The 26,400-nt window shown below is 27.5% G+C and overlaps 1 protein-coding gene across 1 annotated transcript; it reads left to right on the plus strand.

Moving 5' to 3' along the window:
* Positions 1-64: 64 nt before the first annotated feature.
* LOC129963451 (heat shock protein 75 kDa, mitochondrial-like) lies at positions 65-21,821 on the plus strand. Its single transcript, XM_056077827.1, has 17 exons — positions 65-204; positions 2,505-2,621; positions 5,606-5,688; positions 5,836-5,988; positions 6,879-6,950; positions 8,112-8,281; positions 8,839-8,948; positions 10,032-10,105; positions 11,924-12,197; positions 12,411-12,480; positions 12,557-12,704; positions 12,820-12,947; positions 13,991-14,178; positions 15,766-15,851; positions 16,733-16,878; positions 19,478-19,550; positions 21,322-21,821. The coding sequence occupies exons 1-17, from the start codon at positions 93-95 to the stop codon at positions 21,421-21,423; spliced, it is 2,106 nt and encodes a 701-aa protein (XP_055933802.1). The 5' UTR covers positions 65-92; the 3' UTR covers positions 21,424-21,821.
* The last annotated feature ends 4,579 nt before the right edge of the window (positions 21,822-26,400 follow it).

Here is a 26,400-nt window from a genome sequence, read left to right on the forward strand (position 1 = left end):
ACTAGAATTAAAACAGCTGTTCGACCATTATTTGGCCACAAAAGTTATCTCTTAGTAAAAATACTACTGATATAGCTACACTCACAACAAAAATGGCTGCCTCCATGAGATTCGCTGCGTGCCGGTCTTTAAATTATTTTTCACGCAAATCTATCAATTCTTTCTCCATATTCGGAAGATCAAGACAATTATTTGTTCAAAAAGGTTTAAATTATTGATATATTGCCATGCTCATTCTTTACTTAAATTAGAGTTGAAAGTGCAACAGCGTTGCGTCATCTTTCATATGTAAAGCTTAATTATGCATGAACCCAATTTTAGAGTAGTATTATTTCATGCAGCCTTTTGAATTAGTTCATATTTATGGCAATCATACATGCTTATCATTAATTATAATTTTTTGTCTCAAAATTCTGTTAAGCTGGCATACTCCAAAAGCACATTTCCCTTGCTGATAAAAACAAAGTACACAAAAGAAACAGTTGTTGAAAGGGAACTTAAGGGGCAAAAAATAGCGTTAAACACTATGTAAAAGCATAATTTCTGTAATTTCTTGCATTAGCAATATACTTAAAACTATTTATTGTTTTAATTTTAAGTATCCCTTCTTTATTTTTATAATATATATAATGCTTTCCATATATATAATTATAATGCTAAAAATATTATTATTAATGGAAAATAGAAAGAAAAAAGTCCCTTTCATTAATTTTGATGATATTAATATTTAATGTTAGTTATTTACATGAAATTCGTTTATCTAACATTTTTTAAACTTTTATTTGTAATTACAAAAAATTAGTTATGGATTGATTTGAATGTTTAAATTTATTGATTTCTTCCCCAGAGTTAAGCTTTTTTCATTATTCTGGAAAGCTTATACAGATTTCTGCTTTGCTTAATTACCTTGATTCTCTATACATTCCCATTGAATTACTCCTATATCTAAATTACTTCTTTTTATATTTTGTGGTTTCTCAGCATAATTATCAATTATATCTAGTTTGGAAGTACTTTTACTATGAATTCTTTCTACCTGCTGATAACCGCTACTTCTTTCAAATATGTTTGTGTAAATTCTGATAAAATAAATAGTCCATGTATGTTAACTAAATATGTTCATGACTATACAATTACACTTTCAGAATTGAAATGTTAATACTTTCTCTGACTTTTAACCATTAAGAGCAAGTTTAATTTAGTTGATATCTCATCAGATTTCTTTTAAATTTGATTGAAAAAATTAAGATTACTGTGAAGTAAAATTTCAGATATTTATTTTTAGAAAAATTAGTGAACAAAAAAAAAAGAACCTTCTGAGAAACTTTTTCATGTAAGACTTAAGATTAATATACAGTTTCTCACCAAGCATGTCAAAATCATGCCAGTCATCTAAAAACTCACCAAAAAACCCTAATCTTGTATGGCTACCAGGAATGATAACCAACACCTGTTAAGGGATTGTAATAAAAGATTGTCATTTATTACATTTGGCGAGAAATCCCAAAATAATTCAATTTTAACAAGCATCCGAGAATCTTAAATTTAGTTCTATTTTTTAAAGAAATGTTAAAAGGATTTTTGAAATAAAATTGATAAGAAATTATCAAGAAATAGAAATTATTTTAAAATTCCTTTCATTTCCTTTAAAATAAGTTAAATTTTTAAAAAATCAAAATGATGATTCTTTGTCTTCAAAATTTGGTTAGTATATTATTGCTGTGTGAAGATTATTTGGGAGTTTGGGAAAACATATTAACTTTTTTAGGCAATACAAAGAAAAAAACAAAAACAATGGAGAGTATTCAATGTAGCTTCAGCAATGAAGTATAATAATCTACAAAGAATGATGGGCTTTTATAGGCTAAATAATATTGATTATGGTTAAACCTAATAATATTAGACTTTTTTATTTCAGCTGATAGTCTGTTGATGGTTAAAAATTGACTATAATTTATATAGAGAATCCTATTAAGTCCTAAGTACATTTATTATTATATCATAAGACTTGTATCTAAATTTACTCAGTAATACACAGGAAATTTTGATGTAACATTTGCAACTAACATATAGATGTATGATATGGATTTATAACATTTTGATGTAATATATTTCTAAGTCCATAAGCATTCACAAATTTAGCTAATGACTTTAATTATTAAAATTTATAATTTTGTTGATAATATGTATGTAATTTCATCTGTATTCTTCCAAAAATGTGTTGCAATAAAAAAGATTTAACAGAAATGTAATTTCACTTAAAAAAATTTCTAATCTTCAATATGCATTACTATATTCAATAACATATTTTTTAATCTTTTTTTTTTGTTGTTGTTGTTATTAAAAGAAAATTTTATCAAAATATTGTATCAAGAAATTAATAATTTTTAACCTTTTTTTAATTATTAGTGAAATAATACAGTTAACTTTAATATTATTTCTACATTCCATTCTATTCATTCATTTCTATACATTTTTTTAATACTTTGCATCTTGTTTATCAGGTATCAAGCTAAACTATCAAAGAAGTTTCCAGACATGTAGTTATTTATTATCACAACAAGAGGCTGCAGTGGACAGTGATTACCATACTATTATTAAGGATACTGAAAAGTCCCAAGGTAACTATTTGTGTTAAATGTTAAGCGAAAAATAATGCTTCTTTTAATCTAAAATTTTTCATATTAAAACATCTTTTTTTTTTTTGTTCGTTTTGTTTGCCTTTTTTTTTTTTTTTTTTTTTTTTTTTTCATTTAAAGCAATGATATGATAGCACATCTGTAGCCCATTAAAGGGCAGTGGGCCAGTATTTGCTGTAGCCTTTTCAAGATTATTCTTATAAACATGTGATATTTTATGACTGTTTAAATTTTAATTGAGATGTGTCATTCTAAAAAAATTATAGTATCATTGAAAATCAATTAGAATGCTTTGATATGATTTTTTTTCATGCCTTATCTGATGATGAATTCCATTTTCATTTGTAGTGTAACAGAAAAATAATTAAGTAAATGTTTAATGCTTACAGTCATAAACGATGCAAATTCCTTGTTAATTGTTCTTGTGGAAAAAAGTGTGATAAAAATGTTTTACCGTCCATCTAAGATTTGTGGACCAGTAGATCAGGGTGCTAACAGAATTGTGAAGTCAAGAATATTGCAAAAATTTATCTGTTTCGAAAATTTTTGAAAATAACGGAAAATTGTCAATAAGTTCATTTCATGTTATACATGCTATCAACAATTTTGCACCAATGTTTTCTATATTAAAAGCCTAATTTCACTAAAATAGTCATAGTAACAGAAATCCAAGACAGGATGCTTTCAAGAATATGGTGTTTGGAATTTCATAATGATAAGCTGATAAATGTTACTAGCAAATAACTTTAATGAAATTTTTAAAAAGAATGGGTCCTACTTTTTTATAATTTATTACTTTTCATTTGTCCAGCTCTTTTGAATGCTTTTTGCTTTTGGAATACCCCGAGTAACCTATTTCAATATATACACTATCTTCGGATTCAGGAACTCCAAGTGACTCCCATCACTCGGTGTTGAATTTGTTTCTTCCATTAAAATTTTGCTTAGAGTTTTAATTCTAATTGTTCAGCTTCTCTCTAAAAAAAAAAATTGGATGCATATTTCAATTGTTTAAAACTTTCATTTCATTCTCTATACATTCTTCTACAAGAATTCCATACTGTTAGGATAAAATCCACTAAACTTGTTGGGTTCAGTGTAGTGTGTGTATAATAACGCAGTCAATAGGTCTCAATGACAAATAACTATATTTATTAACACAAAGACACAAATACATAGATGACAAAACACAGCCAAGGCTTACAAAAGCAATACACAGTGGTACTTTAAAAAAATAGCAGTTCACAATTAGTAATTGGTAGTAAAAACAATAGTATACAAATCGGATAGACAGAACTCAGCAGGAAGAGAGAATTCACAAAACTATTCACTGAGGTCTGTCCAAATATCTGTTATTCTGCATTGTCTCCTCGCTTTATACTGAATTACTGACTCACAACTATATGACTGGCTACTCCACACATGACTCGGTTGTTTCAATACATGTCTCCAAGACTTGGCATGTGGCTCAGTTTTCAATCTACTAATCTCTTGAGCTATATTTAACTGATCTAACTAATTCTCCTTGACTCAACACGCACTCACTGTCTTTGGCTCGAAAACCAGACATTTTTATAGTTCCCAGACCAGGCTACAAAAGGTTCTTGAACATAATTTTCGTCCTGTTGGTCCGGTACCTGAAGATTTCCGTATCATCCATTTTATCACCAAGCCCAGGAGTCATCGATTCGGCATCCTATCAGCGACCAAACAGCTATCAGTTGTCCATAAACAGCAATATTACAGATTCATAACAATATATTATATACTAACTCAAAAGAATTTTAAAAAAAAAAGAATTGTGCTATTAGATGGTTTGATAGTGGCCAAATGATGTTTTTATATTCTCTTGTTTATATATATATATATATATATATATATATATATATATATATATATATATATATATATATATATATATATATATTATTATTGAACTGTAAAAGGGGAGGGGTGAGAACCCTACCAATCAAAGAAGCCATATCACTGTTAAAGAATATATCAGTGATCCCTTTAATTTGTAAAACTGACATGGCAAATGAATTTTAAAGTTTTTAACTAAATACCAATTTCATGCTTCTCTCATGCCATTTCTTTTTGAAATTCTGATAAATCTGGTAATGCAATTCTTGAAAACATTTGTGGTAAATGATACAATAAAGAAGAAAGATGTTTTAGATGTAGCTGAAAGTAAAGTAGTAGCTGTAAATCAAGGAAATGTTGCAAGTTTGATCTGTTTGGTTTCACTGTTTATGTAACCACCCTGTAGAGGGCAACATGAAAATTTGTAAATTGGTTGCTTTTACTTTTGTTTGAATGATATTATTAATTATATAGGTTTTTTTATATAAGGTATTTTAAATAGATTTTGTATAAGTTACTATTAAGGAGTATTTTAAAACTGATATCTATATAATAAAAATTATATATATTTCATAGCACAGTAAAATAAAAATATTTAGCAAGAAAAGATTATTCTTCTAAAGTACAAATACATTTTTTTAAAATCCTAAACTGCTATTTCATTTGAACAGAACTTCTGAAACAAAAATATTTCTCTCTCTCTCTCTTTTTTTTTTTTAACTTTGTAGTTTATGCAAAACTAAGTACCATAGTTGGTCCATACCTTTCTTTTTGAGCAAGATGCAGTGTGTTTTTGCCAATTGTCTGATTACTTTTTAAGTTTACTATTTCACAGCATTTTTCATTTTATATACTTACATATATAAATCACTTATACCTTATTTGCTTTAAATGTTTGCCTTTTAAAATTTTAAAAGTTTTTTTTTTAGTTTCTCGATAACAAAATTAATCTATCTGTAACATAACTAAGACTTAAATGCTATTGACAAATTTTAAGGATAAGTGAATAAATATTGTTATTTAAATGAAAACATAGGGAATTTATTTGTGCTAAGCATATTTAAAATATTTTTTAAGGCTTTGTTGTTAAAAATATATTTTAGGTGAAGCTGAGAAATTAGAATTTCAAGCTGAAACTCGTATGCTGCTGGATATAGTAGCTAAATCTCTTTATTCTGATAAGGAGGTAAATGAATCTCTTTAATTTTAGAATTGAATTTTTTTATTGAAAATCATTTATATTTTCATATGAAAATCAAATTAAAATTTTCTTGTAAATATTTAAATTGCTAATTCTTATTATATAGGAATGATTTTCATTTTGTTCTTTAAGGTTTTTATACGGGAGTTAATTTCAAATGCAAGTGATGCACTAGAAAAGCTACGGCATGCTCAGTTAAGCAGTGCAGAAACTGGTGTTTCCTTAGATAGTCCTCATGAAATACATATTGCAACTGACAAACAAGCCAGAACATTTACAATTCAGGTATTTTAATGCTCAATTTTCTATAATTGATATTTATATTTTTGTTTTTAAGTTGGTTATAGAGAATAATAAATTTCACATATTTTCCAAAATATTAATTAAAATTGTTTTAAACATACAGCAAGAATTTAAACTTCAAAAATATTTAATTTGAAAATAAGTAAATAAATCTTTCATTTAAGGTCTGAAGAATAATAGTTTATATTTTTTGCAAATATAAAAAAGATTACTTCTGATATTTTCTGGAAAATTATATTAAATTTGAAAAGGCACAATGACAGTATTCATGATATTAGTAACCATGCAATTTCAACTTTGTTTTAGCATCAGTACTGTGCTTTAATGAAAAGTTTTTTTACTACTATTTTCCTATTTACTTATTCAATTGTGATTAAAAATTTTTTTTTTACTTATTTCTACATTTACTTCATTTTTTTTTTTAACTTTATGTCAGAAGGACCAACTTTTTATAACAAACTTTCTTGCTTTAACTAGAAGGTAATATTAAAAGTTGCGATATTAATCTTTTGTACTGATAAACATATGGTGGCTTAAAATATTGCAGATTATTTCCTATTTTAATGATTTATCATAGCATATTTCTCTAAACTAATGTCTATTTTATAGATTTATATATTTAATGATGTTCAATAATATTTAATAATATTCATTTTGCATGAGTATTTCAAGAAACTTAAATAAACGATTTTTAGAAATCATATTTCTTTGTTTTGGGTTATTATTATTTCATTTTAATGCTTCATTCTTTGAAAAAATTAATATTGTATTTCAAAATGCATAAATTAAAGATTTTTAGTGAAATGTAGCATAAATATGGATTGCGTTAAAATTGTAACAAATATGAATTATTTAATTGTGTTTTCATTTAGGATACTGGAATTGGTATGACTAAAGAAGAGATGATTAGCTGTCTTGGGACCATAGCTAGATCAGGTTCTAAGGTAAACCTTCCTGTTTAAATTATATCTTTTAGAAATATTGTTAAATTAATAAATGCTTCAATTTTTTATGTATGATTTGATTTGGATATATTAAAAATTATTTTACTTTTAAAAAGAAAATGGAATGAATTATTTTAATACAAGTATTTTTATACAATACAAACAAAAGACAGAGATATAAACATAATTGAAATAAAAAAAAGTTTTTCTCAGTTTTTTAGAATCTTGTATTATTTCCCTCCCCCAGCAAAGAACTTTTGACTTCCAACTACTTTGATTAGAATAATGTATAATCTTGTGAGGAACAATACAATTAAAAAATTAAACCAATATCCAATGAATATTGCAAGAAAGAAATTTCTTAAATATTCGTTAAAAACTAAAATACATTGTAAATGTATGTGCTTATAACATATCTATTAGCTTATCATACCTTTATGATATTGTATTAAAATCCATATTTGATGACACATTATTTTTTATTTTTTTAGTACAATAATTTTTTAGTACAAATTTCTCTTTCCAAAGAGAAATATCACCAAAATTCCTATTTATTTATTTCCAAATGATTTTCAAGATCAATGCTTATTGATTTGATATCCATTGTGAAAATCTCTTGTTCTTACTATGAAATTAACAAAATTCTTTAAAAGTTGCAACTGTTTTAACATTTTTGCTAAAATCATGCATATTTTATGAATTTGTTTCTTCAAGTAAAATAATGCAAATGATCCAGTTGAGGGGAAAAGTTATATCAAATGACACATATTAATTACATGGCATAATGTAATTTGCATTATTAATAACATAAAATGATTTCATATTAAATATTAATAATGTTAAATCAAATAAGCTTTATATTTATTAACAAGCATTTAAATATGCTATGTTTTATTTAAAATGTTTGTAATAGTTCCATGATGATTACTGACTGAAACATTGTAAGCAAAAACCTTGATGTTTGCTTATATAATGTATTTTCAGTAATTGAGAAATTTTTTTTTCAAAAAATTGTATTTGAAGATTGATTGAGATTTGATTATTTTATTTTATTCTTTCATTATTGAGTATTTTTTCATATTTGTTATCCTTTGGTTGTGGAAGTATCACTTTAAATGATTGTTTTTTAAAATTTGAAAACAAACAAAATTGTTATTTCAGGCATTTTTAGAAGAAGTGAAGAAAAATGAATCCACTAGCTGTGCTGTAAATAAAATTATTGGCCAATTTGGTGTAGGTTTTTATTCAACATTCATGGTTGCTGACAAAGTAGAAGTTTATTCTAAACCACATGTTCCTGGTGCTAAAGCTCATAAATGGGTATCTGATGGGTGAGTACACTTTCTTTTCCTTTTTTTATGTTTTTATTATTGTTATTATTATGCATTTTGTCTTTATAACCCAGCACATCTTGAAAATGCTATGATTGGATATCTAATTAGGAATAGCTATTTACTTGTACTTTTTCAGTTTCATACTATTTCAAAATAAATAGTGATGTCTTAAAGCCTTAAATATTATGATGAGAACTCACAAAATAGATAAGCAGGCTCTTGATGCCTTTAAATCCTGCTAGACATAAGTGTAGTTATTCTGTGTGTGTAATATGTTTTTGGGACAATGCAAAGTAATTTATTATAGTTCTCCTTACAATGCTCAGAATGACTTTCCATTTTTCTAATACTATCTGAAGTATATATAATTTTATTCAGTATATTTTGCTTCATTAATTTGCTTTAGCAATAAAGGTATTTTGTGTCTATTGAAAATCCTGAGGTAATTCATAAAAACATTTTCATTATTTTGTAAGCAATGATTTTTTTTTTCATTTTGCTTATCAGCATTAATATTTAAAGATTTATTACTATATTTGGTTTTTATTCACTAGTTCTGGTACTTATGAAATAATGGAAGCTGAAGGAGTGCAACCAGGTACAAAAATAGTCGCTCACTTAAAGTCGGGCTGTCGTGAATTTGCTGATGAAAGCACTATCAAAGGTATTATATATTTGTATATCATACTAAGAGAAAATTGTTTCTATTTCTACTTTTTTTTTAAAATAGAAATTGCAAAAGATTATTTCTCTGTTTTGAATATCAATGAAAAATATATAAGATTTATTATATCATATGAATCTTATATGTTTCAGTGGTTATTCTCTATCATATATTACTCTGTCATGTATCTGACTAATAAATTGATTGGCTTCAACTCATTAATATTTTTCTTAATTTGATAATGTTTGGATGCTGGCATACTATCTGTAAATTGTATAATGTAACATGCACGATGAAAATATTATTGCAAAAGATTACAGGACTGATTTTAAATCTAAAGTTATTAAATCTGGTACATAGTTAATTCTTGAATAGTAGATGTTGATAATGAAAGAATTGAAACTGTAATTAAAATTACTTTAAAGTTTCCATGATTTTCTTCATTACTTTGATGTATATTATTATGTATGAATCATTTTTTGCATCAATTAAATTTTTTTTAAATGATCTTTTTGGTGATAAATTTTATTTCCATAAAAAAATTTCTACAATTTTTGTTACTTTTAAAAAAATTCCTTGAAATATAATTTACAGCACTGTTTATTGTTTTATTTTCTAGATTTATATTTATATGCATTGTAATATATTAAATACATTTTTATATTCATATTATTACTGCTGTATAGGTAAAAATAATTTTAAAAAATTTAAGTTTGACGAATCAAACCCAAAATTGTTTTATACCATAATCTAGAAAGTCTTACCAAGTCTACTTTAGGATAAAATGACCTCAAAAATTTTTTTTAACTTTGTGCTTTCTTATATTTATAGATATCAGATACTCTCTTGTGCATGAAATGCGTTTGCTATTGTTTGTTTCTGATTGCTATTTATTGTTTTAATGTTGAAACAAAATATGATTTTTCATGTACAATGAAGATAGGAATATTTTTATTTTCAATAATTACTTTTCTCTACACACTGTTCATTTTATGTTAGATTATAATAAAAGCATGATTTATCTATTATATATTTTGAGATTCCACCAATTTTGTATTTATTGATTAATTAAATTTTTTTCAGATATCATCCAAAAATACAGTAATTTTGTTAGTAGTCCAATTTATGTCAATGGCAAGAGAGCAAATAATGTGCAGGTAAAATTCATTTTGATAATATTTTGAAAACATTAAAAATTGTATTTAAGCTTTTTCGACACTCAGATGTATATATTTGCTTTGCATGATATAAAGCATCATGGGATTTGCATGGGGATTCAGTTTCAAAACTTATTCGAGATAAACTGATGAAATTCCTATAATTTTGTCTCAATATTTGACTAATTTTATTCAGATTTTAATTGTCTTTTAAGATAGATTATATATATATAATCTATTTCTGTTAAAACAATAAATTGTGTAAAATGACCACAATTTTGTGAAGTTAAACAATCTGATTTTATTAAAAAAATTAGAAAATGGCAAATTTTATTCTTTTAAGTGTTAGTTACAATTGTTAACATATTGTTTGAAAAATTTAGTTTAACCAATTGGCAGTGACAATTTTCTCTTTAAAAGGAATTAGAAGCAAAATTCCTTATATTATCAGGGGTGTTTGTGCTCCGGGGAAACCCCGGAATTCCGGGGATTTTGAACTTTGATACCCGGAAATTCCGGGGATCGTCGTTCAAAAGGAAGTAGGAATAATAATGAATTATTTATTTTGATCTGGGTAATTTTGTTTGCTTTGAAAGCAGAAAACGCAAGGTCAGTGTGTGTGGTGAAAACTTTTCCTTTCTTTCTCCAAAGGCAGTGATAATGCGTGAAAAGGGGGAAAAAACTTCTTTTTTGTTCTTTCCTTATTGCGAGTTATGACTCATTCTCCCGGTTCTCGGACATTCTCTTCTGGATTCTTTTCGGCAAGTAGGCGCGGCAGAAAAAAAAGGGAGACTTCGTTCGACCAGATGTGCGATCACGTGACCTGGGTTCAAAGGTCTTAATTTTGCAAAATTAATGGTTATTAATTTTGCAAAAAAAGTAATTCATTGAACTTTTATAATTAGGTCATTCAATACTTCATAATCGTAATTTTTCATTTCTTCCCCCCCCCCTTCTTGAAACTCCAAAATGTCGGTAGTAAGTGCGTAAAAGTTTCAGGGGATTTTTTGGGGTCCCACAAACACCCCTGTATTATGAAAGTTTTTTTTTTCGTAATTTATATTATTTAATTATATCAACAAAGATACTTAACGAATAATTTGAAATTCTTATAACAGTCAAAAATTGCAATTGCTTAGTTGTGAACATCTTGAAAGTGTGTCTATTTATATCATGACTAAGAGCATCAGAACATGGCCAGTATTTTTATATTTTCTACAATTATTGATTCCCAGATATACCTAATCTAAGTTACCCAAATTATGGAATCTGACTCTGGGTTTCATGCATGACAATGTAAGGCTTTGAAAATTCTTGCAGCATCTTTTGCTTTTCATTATTCACCAGACATTTACACGAACACATTTTAACATAATTCAATTAATTTTGATGAATAGACATTTTAAATTTAATTTCTATTTGTCTATAATTAATGCCTTGTTTTCTGAGTATTTTTCAATTTGAGACTAGAGAAATAATTTTTCATCTAAAAAGGCTACATTGCTGAAGAGTTGGGGGTAGAATCGATAGAGAGAAAGTGTATTTTAAATATATCCAAAGATGTATTTAAATAGCTTTTTCCCAAAAAAGTGGATTGTTTGAACTAATTTTTGAACAATTAAAAACATACATTCTTTACTGCATTACATTTTGATATTTAATATATGATATTTTGCTGCTTTAAAAAAGTAGGTTTATCTGTCTTATGAATAATAATATAATTTTCTAATATTGGTGGTGTGAAAGAATTAGCTAAACACTAAATCAGTGCAAGCTTATAAAATGCTATATCTTTTCTTTTTTTTAATCGTTTGTTAGGCTGTTTGGTTGATGGATCCGAAAGAAGCTACTCCTGAAATTCACAATGAGTTCTTTCGATATATAGCCAATTCTTACGATTTACCAAGGTATACTTTACATTACAAAACAGACTCTCCCATAAATCTGAGATGCCTACTTTATGTACCAGAGGGAAAACCAGGTTTATTTGAAATGAGCCGAGAACTTGAAGTGGGTGTGGCTTTGTATAGCCAGAGAGTTCTTATTAGAAGTAAAGCTGACATACTGCCCAAATGGCTGCGCTTTGTACGAGGTAAGTGGTTATCAACATTACTTTTTTTTTTTTTTTAACTTTTAGTGCTTTAAATTTTGCTACTATCAAGAATTATTTATTGTGAACCAATAATAGTTATGTTTTTGATCCCTTAGATTGTTAAGATTATTTTTTATTTATTTTATAAAAAGATGGAATATTTTTTTTTCTTAGGAAAAAAAAACACTTCATTCATTTTCATTATTTTTGTAGGTGTAGTTGATAGTGAAGATATACCCCTTAATCTGAGTCGTGAACTTTTGCAGGACAGTGCTTTAATTAGGTAAGCACAACTTCTGCCTTTTTATTACATTTACCAATTGCAACAGAAAACTACTATCAATACTTTCTTTTTTCAGGAAAATTTCCACAATGATTACAAACAAAATGCTCCGCTTTTTACTAGAACAGATGAAAAAAGACCAGAAAACTTATGAAAAGTTTCATGAAGATTATGGAATTTTTCTAAAAGAAGGTATCTTGTCAATTGGCGATCAAGTTCAAAAGGTAAAAATATTTAGTAAGCTTATAACTCATATATTCAGTTTTTTTTTTTATTAATTCAGAATTCATATTAAAAATTTATTTGTAGTAATTAAAAGTTTGAATTATCGTTTTCCAGGAAGATATTGCAAAATTGCTCCTTTTTGAATCATCTCTGCAACCAGAAGGTAAAAAAATCAGCTTGTCTGAGTATGTTAGTCGAATGAAAGAAGGCCAAAAGGACATTTATTTCTTAGCTGCACCTAGGTAAATTATAAAAATATCATTCAATTATTAATAAATTTATTAACAATTTTAGATCTATTAAAAGCTCTGTAATTTAATTATTTCTTAATAATAAGCTCTGATTTTATATATTTCATATTTACATTCTATTTCATCAAAGCATTTGGCCACGATGGCATGGTGGTAAGGTCTCGGCTTCGGAACTGGAAGATTTCATGTTCGAGACCCGATTCCACAGAAACCATCACATATCAAGATCTGGTGCATATTAAGTCTTTCAGGGTCAAATGTCCTCCTTCTGGTGTGGTGCGGAAGTTTGGATAGGGGCTGCGAGCTTAGGTATCATCATGGCCTGTTCCATCACATCTGACCGTGGTTCAAAATTACGAGGTCCGTCTGAGAATAGTCTTAGTGTTGCTTTAAAACGGGACATCATATAGCCAAACTAATCATCAAAGCATTTACAATCAGCTGAAATGCAAACTGTGATATCCTATAATTTAGTATATCTGCTTGTTAATCCCATTGGCATTTTATTTTTAAACAAAAAAGCTAATATTAATAATCTTAATCACTAAGAATTCAACACAAACAAACATAATATTAACAGATTCAAACAATGAATGAACGAAACTACCTAACAGCCAACCCCAGAAATACAAGACACATTCTTTAAATACATAGTTATGCACAGCATCAGGATATCTTACATGAACTGCACACAATCTGAAGAAACAGTTTGCATGAAGAATCTTAGTTTCCAACAATAAGAGTGGAATGAGTACATCACATTTGCACAACTTTGCTCTTGAAAAGGATAAGGGCAAAAACTGTCTATAATTAAAAAAATTTGTTATTATAAACTTAGAATTTTCTGTAGACAAAATTATGATATCCGATTTTATACCTATTATAAAACTGTCGTAACTTATTTAAATTAAGAAAACTCAGTTTTATTTTGTATAATATTAAATTTTTTTAGTTATTTTGTTTTTTGTAATTATTTTAATTAAATTACAAAATTTTAGTTATGAAGGCTAATGTTAGTAATTTTTATCTCATAGTCGCCACTTAGCAGAAGTGTCTCCATATTTTGAGGCTGTGAAGCAAAAAGATGTTGAAGTTCTATTTTGTTTTGAGCCCTATGATGAGTTAGTACTCTTTCAGTTACGACAATTTGACTTTAAGAACATCACATCTGTTGAGAAGGAAATGCGCAGAGAAAAGGAAGATGCATCTGTTGATGATTTAGGTTTGTTAAAATTGTATTCACTTTTTATACTTTTTTAAATTCTCGTCCGAAGTTGCCAAATTATTTAAGGTTTATTCATAGGAACAAAACTATGTTATATCAAGCAAAACGAGAAAATCTTTTAAGCCAAAGAATTCATTTTTATTTAAAGATAATTCTTTTTATGAAATTATTTATTTGCTATTGCACATTTATTCAAATTTTGTGCAGTTCAATTTGATTTTGGAAGATAGTCTAAATTATAATTGAAATTCGTATTTAAAATTTTATTGAATTTGTATTATTTGAATATTATTGAATTTTATATTATATTGTTTGAATTCGTATTGAAAATTTTAAATTAAATTTTGATTATCATATGTTTTAAACAAGAAATCTTTTGTGATAAACAACCAAAAATATACATGTAGAAATGCAGAATATAAAATTAGATTAATACATCATTATATTTATTGTTATAAAATAAATTCTAAATTTAGCTTTTTTTTAAAAAAAAAAATTATTTCTAAAGTTTCTAATTCATGTTTATTTTTTGAAAAATATTTTGTGAAAATATTCTTTAGATTACAAAGAATCCAAGATATTTCACTGAGCGTGGAATATCCATTTTCAGTGTTGTTTTCCTGAACTGATTTGATTTTAAATAATTGAATGCTTGGAAACTAATATTATTTTCCAATGCAAACATTTTTTCTTTCTTTGTAAAATTAATTCTTCTCCTCGTCTTTTTTCCTTTTCCTTCATAAAGCTAAAGGGGGAAATTCTGCTTTTAATATGTGTTTCTATTAAGATTTTCTTTAGAACACAGTCTCCTTGCAACATAGCTTCTCTTTGAATCATTGTCCACATTAATATCAGCATCATTTTATTCCTTACTCAAATTCAAGAAACCTAGTTCAAGATATAGAAAAAAGGTGTATTATAATTTTTTATTCAGTTTTTTGTGAATGTTATATTTTCCTTAACAATGTCTTAGAGAAAAATTTCATTTCAAATTGTATTGCTTTTCTCAGATTAAGAGCATTCTGTGACTGTTTTATTGGTTTATGGTGGAACAATTCGAATCGTATGAGAATTTGTTGATAGATATTACTGTTGAAATTCTTTAATTTAAAAAATTCTATTGCCTTCAGAATTTAAAATAAAAAGGCATTACTTAATAATTAAATTATATTTGAAAATTTTTGTCACTCAAATCTAAAATGTGCTTCTTTTAGCATCATATTTTATTTTTTTCCCCCTGTACTGTTTACTTTATGAATGAACTGTTGTTCAATTTCTTGTATATATTTTTCTGGTTAATTAATGAATGAAGTCCTGTTCAATTGCTTGTAAATATTTTTCTGCAAGCAGTAATGCTTTTCTTCTTATCAGTTTCCAATTGACTAACAAAAACTTTAAATTGTTTTGAATGAAATTTGATCATTTAAAAAGATAAATAATTCTAAGCACCAAAGCTACTTTTAATAATAGCCAAATAAAACTTTTTATAAATCCTTAAAATTGTTTTCTTAGAGCTTTCTTCTGATTGATTGGTTGGAATTATATTGCAATACAATTTAGTGCATCTTTAAACATTTTTTTTAGGTGAAGATGCTTTGCCTAAAGATGCAGCAGAAAATTTAATGAAATGGTTGTCTACAACATTAGGGCCAAAAGTACATAAAATAATAGTAAGTTATACTTTAATTTATATAATGAAATATTTAGATGCTTTAAATATATTATTTCTATATAAAATAATTTATTTATAATTAAATTACTTGCCAATTAAGTTTTAATAGTTAAGTTAAAGTAATTATTTCTCTATGTTTGATATTATAATTCAATCATGTGTAATCAAATTGCTTTATTCGAAGTATTTCTCAATATACCGAACATATTGATATGATATTCTGATATTATAAGAATATTTTAATTACTGAGTATAAATTCAACTCTTTGTTCATTTTGTATTAATTTGTGAATAATTATAGTGTGTAATAATTTAAATATGATTTTTTAAATAAATTCTACAGAAATAGTTTTTTTAATTCTGTATAAACTTTTATAGATTACAATATTTGATAGCTTTAATTATGCATATTATTATATTTCAAAATGATAGAACTCTTGTAGTTTGCTTCTGTCCAGTTCATAATTGTGTTATTGCATATGTTAAATTCCAATAACTTAGCGTCTGAATTTATATGAGATTTGGTTATATAATTAAAAAGTTTTCAGATTTTTAGAAAAATAAATTTTTTGCAAAGTAGATGTATCTAGTGTCCAAATGTAACAAACCCATAGTTGTTTGCAAATTTGGTATTTTATTTGTTTTTATACTTTTTATTGTAAAGAAACAGATTTGTGTGGAGGAGGAGGGGATTGAATAATTAATATTTAGTTTGAAAGCTCCAAATGTAATGTTAGTTTAATTTTGTAGTTGCATTTTACATTTATTAAAATAATTGAGAAGAAATGCAATATTTGACCTTATCAGCTTATTTTTTTAATTTTTAATTAAATAATTTATTTATTTCTGTATATTTTATCTGTTTTTCTTCCATTCCAGATTACTAAGAGGCTGTCAAACCATCCTTGTTTGATATCTGTTGAAGAAATGTCTGCTGCTAGACATTATATTCGTACAACTTTGCATGCTATGTCAGAAGAGCAAAGATATAAAATCTTAGAACCTACATTAGAACTTAATTTAAGGTAAGGACTGAAATATGCATTTTATTTGAAATTGCCATTCAATTTGATGCATTTGAATTTGACAGCATTCAGCTTCTCCAGCAAGCTATTTTTTGATCCTGGATAATTCTTGTGGTAGAGGAAAGGCTATTGTCATCCCATTTCAGGTATGATTTATGGAGTTAAAGACTGGAGATCTTGTTGGCCTGTCTATATATTGAAAATCTGCACTATCCAAAAATTTTTCAAGCAGATTAGCCTCATGTGGGCAGTCATCCTTGTCTTTAAAAATGATATCGAAATCAAATGGGCCTCTTGTGATGCAAAACAGATGGCTGCAAAATTTCATCCTTGCATCTAACAGAGTCACAAGACTTGTCAGAGACATGAAAGCCTTTGAATTTATTTAATAGGATATCTGTACAAACCATCAAATCTGCACTGTTTTATTTTCTTTTAGATGATGTTGGCAGATAAATAATAGATTCCTTGATGCCTTTACTCATGAGTACATTAAAAAACAGTGGTTAGGTTGAATCTGGATTCATCAGTAAATAGCTCTACTTCAGTGTTAATGTTCTCAACGCTATGCTATTTGGGCTGTTCTGTGTACAAGGAATTTTCTTGTGCATATCTATAACTACTATCAGTTACTGAGATCTTAGAGCCCTTTGTTCACCATTTCAGAAGTATGCATAGCCTTGAATTCATTTTTCTATGATCTCTAACATAAGGCTTCTTTGGCTGATAAATTTCTGGGCAATAAAGATATTCGCCAAATAGATTGACTGGTTAGATTTCTACTCCTCAACTCCATCGAGCATTCTAGAAAACTCCTAGGAAGATGGTTGCAAACTAGCCTTCTCTCTCCCAGAACCATTCAAGACATTAAAAACAGTGTTGCTGGAGAGTGGGATCAACAGGTACAGGGAATTTTAAATTTGCTAATTTATGTTACGAATTCATGTTGCAAGAACTATATATTTGTGAGAGATGACCTTCTTTTATATTTGCATTTTTTTTTTTCAATTTTATTTTGTTTTATAGTGTCTGGCTTATGCTTTCGTACACTATTTCCAGAATATAAAATCAAATGTATGAATCATAACTTACTGCAATATTTCCATTTGCATTATACCAACCTATGTGCATGCTTAATTTTATTAAAATTTGTCTAATTCTATCCTAGAAAAAATTAACTTAAAATAAAAATTATTTTAACTTTGAATACCACCTTATTAGAAAGTGTGCAAAATATCAAATGTATGTAAGATTTAAAATTCTATTGTATTTTTTTTTTTTTTCTTTTTAATCATTTATTTCATGCTTCATCTTATGTTGTATCGTATTTCACACTTTTATGTTTTATCTGAACAATGTTTATTTACCTAAAGCATCATTTCTTTAAATTTAATAAATAGTTTAAGCACTTTTATTAGTGGAACTTAATCACGCTAGATTTAACTGTCAGTGCTGTTTTGTAAATTATTATTAAGGTATTATTTGGGCATTACTACTGGAACTGTACCATTTGTTCATAAATTGGATCAACTCTTGTTCAAAACTTCAGTTCAACTTTTGCCCTTTTAAGAACAGAAAAACATCCAAGTGCCTAAAATAGAACTTTTGTTATCCATAATAAACTTCTGAGTAAATTGTATGTTTTCATTATTGTTTAAAATTGTGTGTGTTTTTTTTAAAGATGCATAAGCTATTTGTTTTCAAACTACTTAAAATTGTTTTCATATAAACTTTATTTTTTCAAATGTCCAAAGATTTATATTCAACTGAATGTAAGTCTTTGGGCATAATTAGATACAAGTCTTTGGTAAAAGAAAATGGCTAAAAAAATTAATAAAATGGGCATGAATGATATGTATTATGAAAAGAAACTATCATAGCAAATTATATTTCTGGAGCAGAATATTCTTCATAAATAGGGAATAAGTTTCTATCTTGATTCACTGAAAGATTCAAAATATTTGTTGACTGAATAGTGATATTTAAATTTGATCATGAATTTAATGTCCTGGAAAAAATTACAAAAATTATTTAACAAATCAATAATAATAACTATAAGCAAAAGTAATTTGTCCGGTCAGTTGTTCCATATTTATATATTAGATATCAGAGAAAATCAATTCCAGTAATTTTAATTTTATTTAGAATTCTCATATCTAATAGATTTGTCTACTTGAAAATAAATATTCCAGTCAAAATAATAGCAGGAAAATTGAAATCTGCATCTTAATTTGGCTAGCTTTTTTATTTGTCTCATCAAAATCGAAGAATCACCAGGGTCACTTAATTAAAGGAATTTGATGAAATAATTTTTTAATAGCATTTAACCATTTTTTTAAATATATTTAAAGAAATTGCTGTATTTAACTGTACTGTTAATAAATGAAAAAATTTGCATCTTTTCCTAACAGAAGAAATAGTTTTGTTTGATTTATTTCTTGAATCTATGATTGAATTTATTGATTGAAACTTTGCAATAGTTTTGTGAAGAAACTATATGGTTTAAATGTTCTTGATATTTTTTTAATGCATGTGTAGAAAAACTGAATGCATTGGTCAAAGTATTGATAATTTCTTTATGAGATTATTTTATTTTTAGCCATCCTATAATAAAGAAAATGAACTCGATACGAAATGACAACTCTAAATTAGCTGAGCTGTTAGCGCATCAGGTATGTAAAATTAAATAAAAACTATTGTTTACGATGATTGTTGTGCCTTTATATATCCTTGAATTAAAATCTTAAAGAGAGAATCATATTAACGTTGTGAAGTTTATTGTGTGTTAGATTCTCAAACATTAAATAGATACAATTTTAATCCACAAAGATGAGTTTATTCTATTATTAGCAAGATTGCTGATTTACTTTATTGAAGGAAAATTAGTAGGTACTATTAAAATAAACTCAGAAATATCACAATTGAAAACTTTTGTTTAACTTTATTGGCCAAAAATGCTCTTTAATGAAGAAGAAATAGCATGAATGTATTTTCTTGTTCTGAATAAATAAGAACTAATATTTATATACTCTCTATTCATCCTGCCTTCAAGCTTCAGCTCTAAAATAGCTTAAACAAAATAAAACATATTCTTGTCTTTATCGCACAAAATGTCATCCAAAAAATAAATTTCTTTTAACATAGTCTGCAATTAATTCAGATTATGCTGTTAAATATATATAAATGGTAATTTACTTTTAGTAATTTTAAATATATTAAAGAAAGCTGTTACTTGTATTTTTTAGTTTTCTAACAGCAATTGGCAAAAATTTTATAATGTAATTTTAGATGTCATGTAATGAAAGTGTGTGGAGATGAGGTAAATATATTTGAAATTAAAACACTAGTTAAAAGCAGCTTTTTATAAAAAAGCCCGTGCACCACAAAATATCACACGGGGCTTACAGATGTAAATATGTAACTCATTACATAAAGAAAAGAAGAAAATTTAACAGTCATGAATTATCACAGATGTCAACAACAACTTTAAAGAAATTTTCAAAAGCACTTCTGGTAGAAATAAGTTGGTGAAACTCTGGAGGCCAATTTATATTAATGCTCTTGAGAGGCAGTCTTGAGATCTGTCTTTCTTTAACAAACTTGGAACATAGAAAGAGCACATGTTCAACATTTTCCTCTCCATCAATATTACAATTGCAGGAAAATGACGGGGACAAATTAAATTTGTACAAATAACTTTTAAAGTTACCATGACCATTGAGAAATTGGGTTATTTTGTAATAAGTTTAAAAATGATGGCATGACAGTCTCGTATTAATGGATGGAAAAAATTTCTTTGTTAAGCTCCCTTTGTTTGAAATGAGATATTCTTGATTCCAAGACTCCACTATTTTTTCTTTTGTAATCTTCTTGTAAAAGGATTTAGGAATATAAATGACAATGTCAATTTTGCACTTAGTGGCAGCCTTTGCAAGTCAATCGGCCCGTTCATTTCCATAAATGCCCATGTGTCTACAAATAAATGCAAAAACAATCATTTTTATATTCAGGCTTTTAATTTGCTTTTTGATTTCAACAATTATGTTGTTAGATGAAGAATACACTTTAGAGAATCCAAGGATGAAAGAGAATCTGTACAAATGAGATAGTTTCAGATTACATTATTTTGTTCAGTTATCCATTTGATGGCGAATTTTAAACATAAAAGTTCAGCTACAAAAACTGTGCATTCAATATGAATTCTGAATTGAAAGTGCACAGATTCAATACCACTTCTGAAAACAACAAATGTGAAACCAACTCTGCCATCAGTATAGCAAATAACGGAGAAAACATCCTTGGTTTTGCCACTAAATTGTCTAATATTGATAGTGGCTCTCTCTGAAAAAAAGCAGCTGTTTGAATGAAATATAATAAAAATATTTTATATGCATATACCATCAATTAATTAAAATTATCTGCTAACATTTCTTATCATTTCAGGTATTTGATGCTGCAATGGTTTCAGCTGGTTTAGTGGATGACCCACGTAAAGTGACTACTAATCTCAATGATTTGCTTGTTTTGTTGTTAGAGAAGCATTAAAATTCAAAACATAAATTTACATCCATTCATTTATTTTAACATAAACTCAATGAAGCAATACATTCATAGTTTATTCATCTAAATGTACATTATCTTTATAGGCCAAAAGTTTTGTTGAAAGAGAGAAGTAAAATTGCAAATTTAAAAGCAGTTTAATTTTTGATAAAATATTGCCTTGTTTAATATTACTCTGTTAATAAATAAGCAAATGTAGAAATGTTATACATTTACAATAATGCTTGAGATTCTCTAATGCATTTCAAAATATGTGAAAATAATTTTCTTTTTTGGTTGATATTTAAATTTAAGGGAAAAAATATCACTTAGATATCATATGTATATGAAGCATTTGTTATATTTTGTGAATTTTACTTGTATAATAAACAAGTTTTCTCAGATTTTGATCCATTGTTTTTCTGTTTTACCAAAAAACTAAAGGTCTATAATTTTAAATATGTAGTTTTGTGCTGAATTTTGATAAAACATTCTACCTGTACCTATCAAGCTCTTTGCTATTATACAAGTTATGCCAATTAAGATTAAGATTCATTTTAACATTAAATCTACTATTACTTGTGAAATAATCATTTTCTAGTGGTAATTTCAGTGAAGTGTTAGTATGTTGTTAGTCCTTTATTTACAAACATTATATGAAAGTATCATTTAAATTTGGCAGCGGAAGGTTTCAGAGAATGGAAAGTGAGAATTTTAGAGGAAATTAAAAGTAAAATGAATACAGATCTAAAGAACAAAAGATTTATTTTAACAAAACATTAAAAAACAGAAATTTAAAATTTAAAAGAAATATTTGTTATTACAGTAATAGATAAATCAGCAAATAATTTCTGTTTAATTTGTAAATATATTATAAAGAACTATTAATTAATGAATATAACTAATGCAACTTATATTTTAAAGAACATGGGGGAAAAGGAATTGGATAAAAAAATGCTAGATTTTGCAAAAAAAAAACCAAAACTAAGACTTGCTCTCTAAACTATTCTTATTTGTTCCCAACAGTTAAATTTCATTAAAAAAAAATAAATAAATAAATAAAAACATTAAAATTGAGATTTGTAACTTGTAGCACTGGCAGTTATATTTACTTTACGGCAGTTATTATTACTTTAAAGTCATTTATAGGGTTTATTGAAGTGACTGATGTGACTGGAGAAAGACTAACAAAACTTCTATTGAAGAGATTAAGTGAGCTTGATTTAGATATTATGAATTGTAGAGGGCAAGCATACGACAACGGTAGCAACATGAAAGGGAAATATAAAGGTGTACAGTCTAAAATACTTTCTCTAATCCCGCATGCAATTTATGTGCCTTACTTATCACACTTCTTTAATTTATTAATTTGTGATGCCGCTTCCAGAAGTATATATTGTACAAAAAACTGGGATATTGCTTATTTTCTGCATCTACAAAAAGATGAAAAATTCTGCAAAAGCATTTAAACATTACTGGAAAACTATATGTGACACTTATTGGGAAACCAAAATATATTCGATTAAAGCGTGTATACAGAGTTTGAACTAACTTGTAATACCCTAGAAGTAATGATAAGACAGCGACACCCGAAGCTAGAAAGTTTAGTGTATGCAATACAAGAAATACCATTTATTATATGCTTAATAGTATAGTTTGCAATATTATCCAAAATTAATACTATCAATAAATTATTTCAACCAAAAACAATTGTTCTTGACTTGGCTTTCAATTTAGTCAATAAAATTAGAATTGAAGCAAAAAAATTAAGAACAAAATTTAAAACATTTTTAGACGAAGTAAAAGTGCTAGCACGTAATTTGAACATTTCATAACATTTTCCTGCAAAACGAATTCGAAAAGGGAAAAGATTATATTCGAATTAGCAGAAGACGAAGTTATAAAAAACCTCGTTGAGGAATTTAGGTGTTATTTTTTAAAGATTGTAATTGAGCTGTTATTGTACAAATAGAAGATGGATTTAAAATTATATCAAATATTATTTCTGATTTCAAATTAATCACTGATATAAAAACTTTAAAAAACGTAAATTAGAGAAATGTTCCAAAAACTTTGTAAAGTTTTATAACAAAGATGTAGATGAAAACCTCATGCAGGAAATTTGTTGGCTACAGGATTTGATTTTGAATGAAACAGATGTAAATAATGGGCAATACATACTAAATAATAATTGTAATGAATTATTTCTAAATGTATTAACAGCGTTAAAACTTTTCTTTATGTTGCCAGTTACTATAGCAAGTGTTGAGCTCTCTTTCAGCAAATTAAAATTAATAATTATCTTCGGTCAATCATGTGTGCAGAACACTTAAATACACTCGCTATATTTAGCATCAAATAAGAAACTTCAAAACAAAATTATAATTTTCCTAAAGTAATCAATAGGAAAACCAAAATCACGCATTAAATAAACATACAATACTAATATGGGTTTGTATATGTATTTTTTTTCTTTTATTTTGCAAAAAATTGAGGGGTGTATTGCTTCAGGATATTTAATTTCTCATTATCAGAAAATCTCACTACAAAAAACAAATCACATTTTCCAAAATAGTAAATATCAAGAATCTATTGGCGATGGTCCCACCATGTTTTCGCTTAATCAATGGCACAAAAATAGAAGAGAAGATATCATAACTGCACGACTTTTAACCCGTATGATTATAACTCCAACTCTGTTGAATAGATTTGGGTTACACAATTACCATCACTGCCAAATTTGTAATAATGAAACTAACATCGAACATATCTTGTTTTGTTCCAAATACGCAAATCATAAGTCAAATCTTTTTGCAAAACTTAATATTGATCTTCATTCTTGTTCTTCTTTCAAAATGTTTATTCAAAAAGCTGTTTCTAATAAGCAGTATCTCCGGATTCTTCTCCAAAGACGGCGGCAGAAATTTGCCGACGGGGGGGGGGGGCATGACAAATCCGACAGGGGGGGCAAGCACAATATCTCTAATTTAGCTTAAAAACCACTCATAGTAATTAATTTTACATTTAATTAAAGAAAACCAACTATTATTAAAATTTTTTTTTATTCAAATGCTGATCCTTTCCTTCATTGTTAAAACTTTACAAAGGTTTTTGTAAAATAATGTTCTCAGTTTCTCTTACTGGCCATCAAAAAACTGTCAATATTTGAATTTATTATTTTCTGAGATTCTTAAGGACCGCGGTAGCCTTGTGATAAGGTTTCGGAACCGGAGGTCCTCAGATTCGAGACTTGCTTCCACCGAAGAACAGTCGTGTTTGCGGACCTGGTGCACGCTAAATCCATAGGGGACAAACGCCCTCCCGCTGGTGTAGTGTGGATGCTTAGAGAGGGGTTGCCGGCTTAGGCGTTATCCGACCGCGGCTCAGAATTACGAGGTCTTTCCCAAGATAGCAATAGTGTTGCCTTAAAATAGAATAACGATAATAGAACGCTAAATTAAATCTATATGACTCTTGAGATTTAATATTAGAAAATATGTGGTTATATTGCATTCTAAATTGTAGAATATAGATAGAAACACAGATTGCGCCTTGCGTTTCATACTAAATGAACAAATGCATACTCTAGTTATTTTATATCAGAAGCAATATAAAATCAATGTTGGAAAAAAAAGTTTTATTAAAGAAACTTTTTTAGAAATGAATAATAAATAAAAAGTATTCAATGTTTTCCCCCCAAATATCGATATTTCAGCATAGTCCCCTACCTAAAATATTTGTTAAATAAGGATTGCAACACTGAGCAAGAATTCAGAGGTGTTTCGAATCCGAGGAGAATAAGTGCGCGTACTCAACAAAAATTTATTATAGTTCTGATACGAACAATATAGAATGCGGAAAAGATACACTGATGTTGTTTTTTAAGAATGCCGGAGAAAATATTTTGTAAATATATGTACTATTTTATGTAAGATATGAAAAATGGACTGCTTAAACATTAGATCCCCCATGTATTTATTTTTCAATATACATTCAGGTTTAAAAAGCCATTTAATTTTATTAAGAAACAATTAGATCTTGAATATGAATTCGCCTATCTTCATTTTTAGACATGCGTTCTTATGGTTAAGTATTTTTTTTAATTCGAAATTATTGCAAGCTAATATTACACCCAAAGAAATGAGTTTTATTCCCCCTTCCAGTTGCGTGAATTAGATTTTCTTAACACTGTGGTGGTAACATTATAAGCCAGCTAACAACTTCCGGAGAAGAGTGTACATTTTTGTCTAGTGGCTTTGTTACTCGGCTATGAACCCTAACGTTGCGAGTTCGAACCTCAACCTGCACATTGGTGACCCTGGTTTCTGAACAACCGCATCCTTCATTCAGCTGTCGTGGCTCCATCTACCGGCAGGAGCCACTCACACACGCTCGCCGTCGCCCGCCATAACACTTGACGCGATAACAACGTTCGTCGCTCGCCATAACTGACGCGATAAACTCTACCGACTCACTGGTGGGGGACTGTTGTGGTGGTAACATTATAAGCCAGCTAACAACTTCCGGAGAAGAGTGTACACTTTTGTCTAGTGGCTTTGTTACTCGGCTATGAACCCTAATGTTGCGAGTTCGAACCTCAACCCGCACAATCCCTTCGTATATAAATGACGAGTCTGACTCGCGAATGGAATTACTAAATTTTTAATTTTAAATAATTTTTTAAGTATTAAGTAATTTAAAATGCAAAAAAAAAAATCACCTGAAAATGCATCATTACCTCAAATGTCCTTATATTATTCTACGGATTAAAATAATTATAATTGTCCCGAATAAGATCTGCCATATAATAAAGAAAAGAAATCTGCCATATAATAAAGAAGTTAAGTAAATTCGTATGTCAAGGGGTTAATGTGTTATATATACATATTCTAAGAATAATTATTTGAATCAACAAGACATCTTTATTTAGTCTTGAAAATTTAGAAGCATCTGAAATTATATAATTTTTGCAGCGAAAAGCAA

The sequence above is a fragment of the Argiope bruennichi genome, chromosome 3, assembly GCF_947563725.1.
Source record: "Argiope bruennichi chromosome 3, qqArgBrue1.1, whole genome shotgun sequence".
Taxonomy (NCBI): domain Eukaryota; kingdom Metazoa; phylum Arthropoda; class Arachnida; order Araneae; family Araneidae; genus Argiope; species Argiope bruennichi.

Coding starts and splice junctions, on each gene's coding strand:
- LOC129963451 (XM_056077827.1), top strand. CDS start 93: ATGGCTGCCTCCATGAGATTCGCTGCGTGCCGGTCTTTAAATTATTTT. Junction 8,949..10,031: donor TGATGAAAGCACTATCAAAG/GTATTATATATT, acceptor AATTTTTTTCAG/ATATCATCCAAAAATACAGT. Junction 12,198..12,410: donor ATGGCTGCGCTTTGTACGAG/GTAAGTGGTTAT, acceptor TTATTTTTGTAG/GTGTAGTTGATAGTGAAGAT.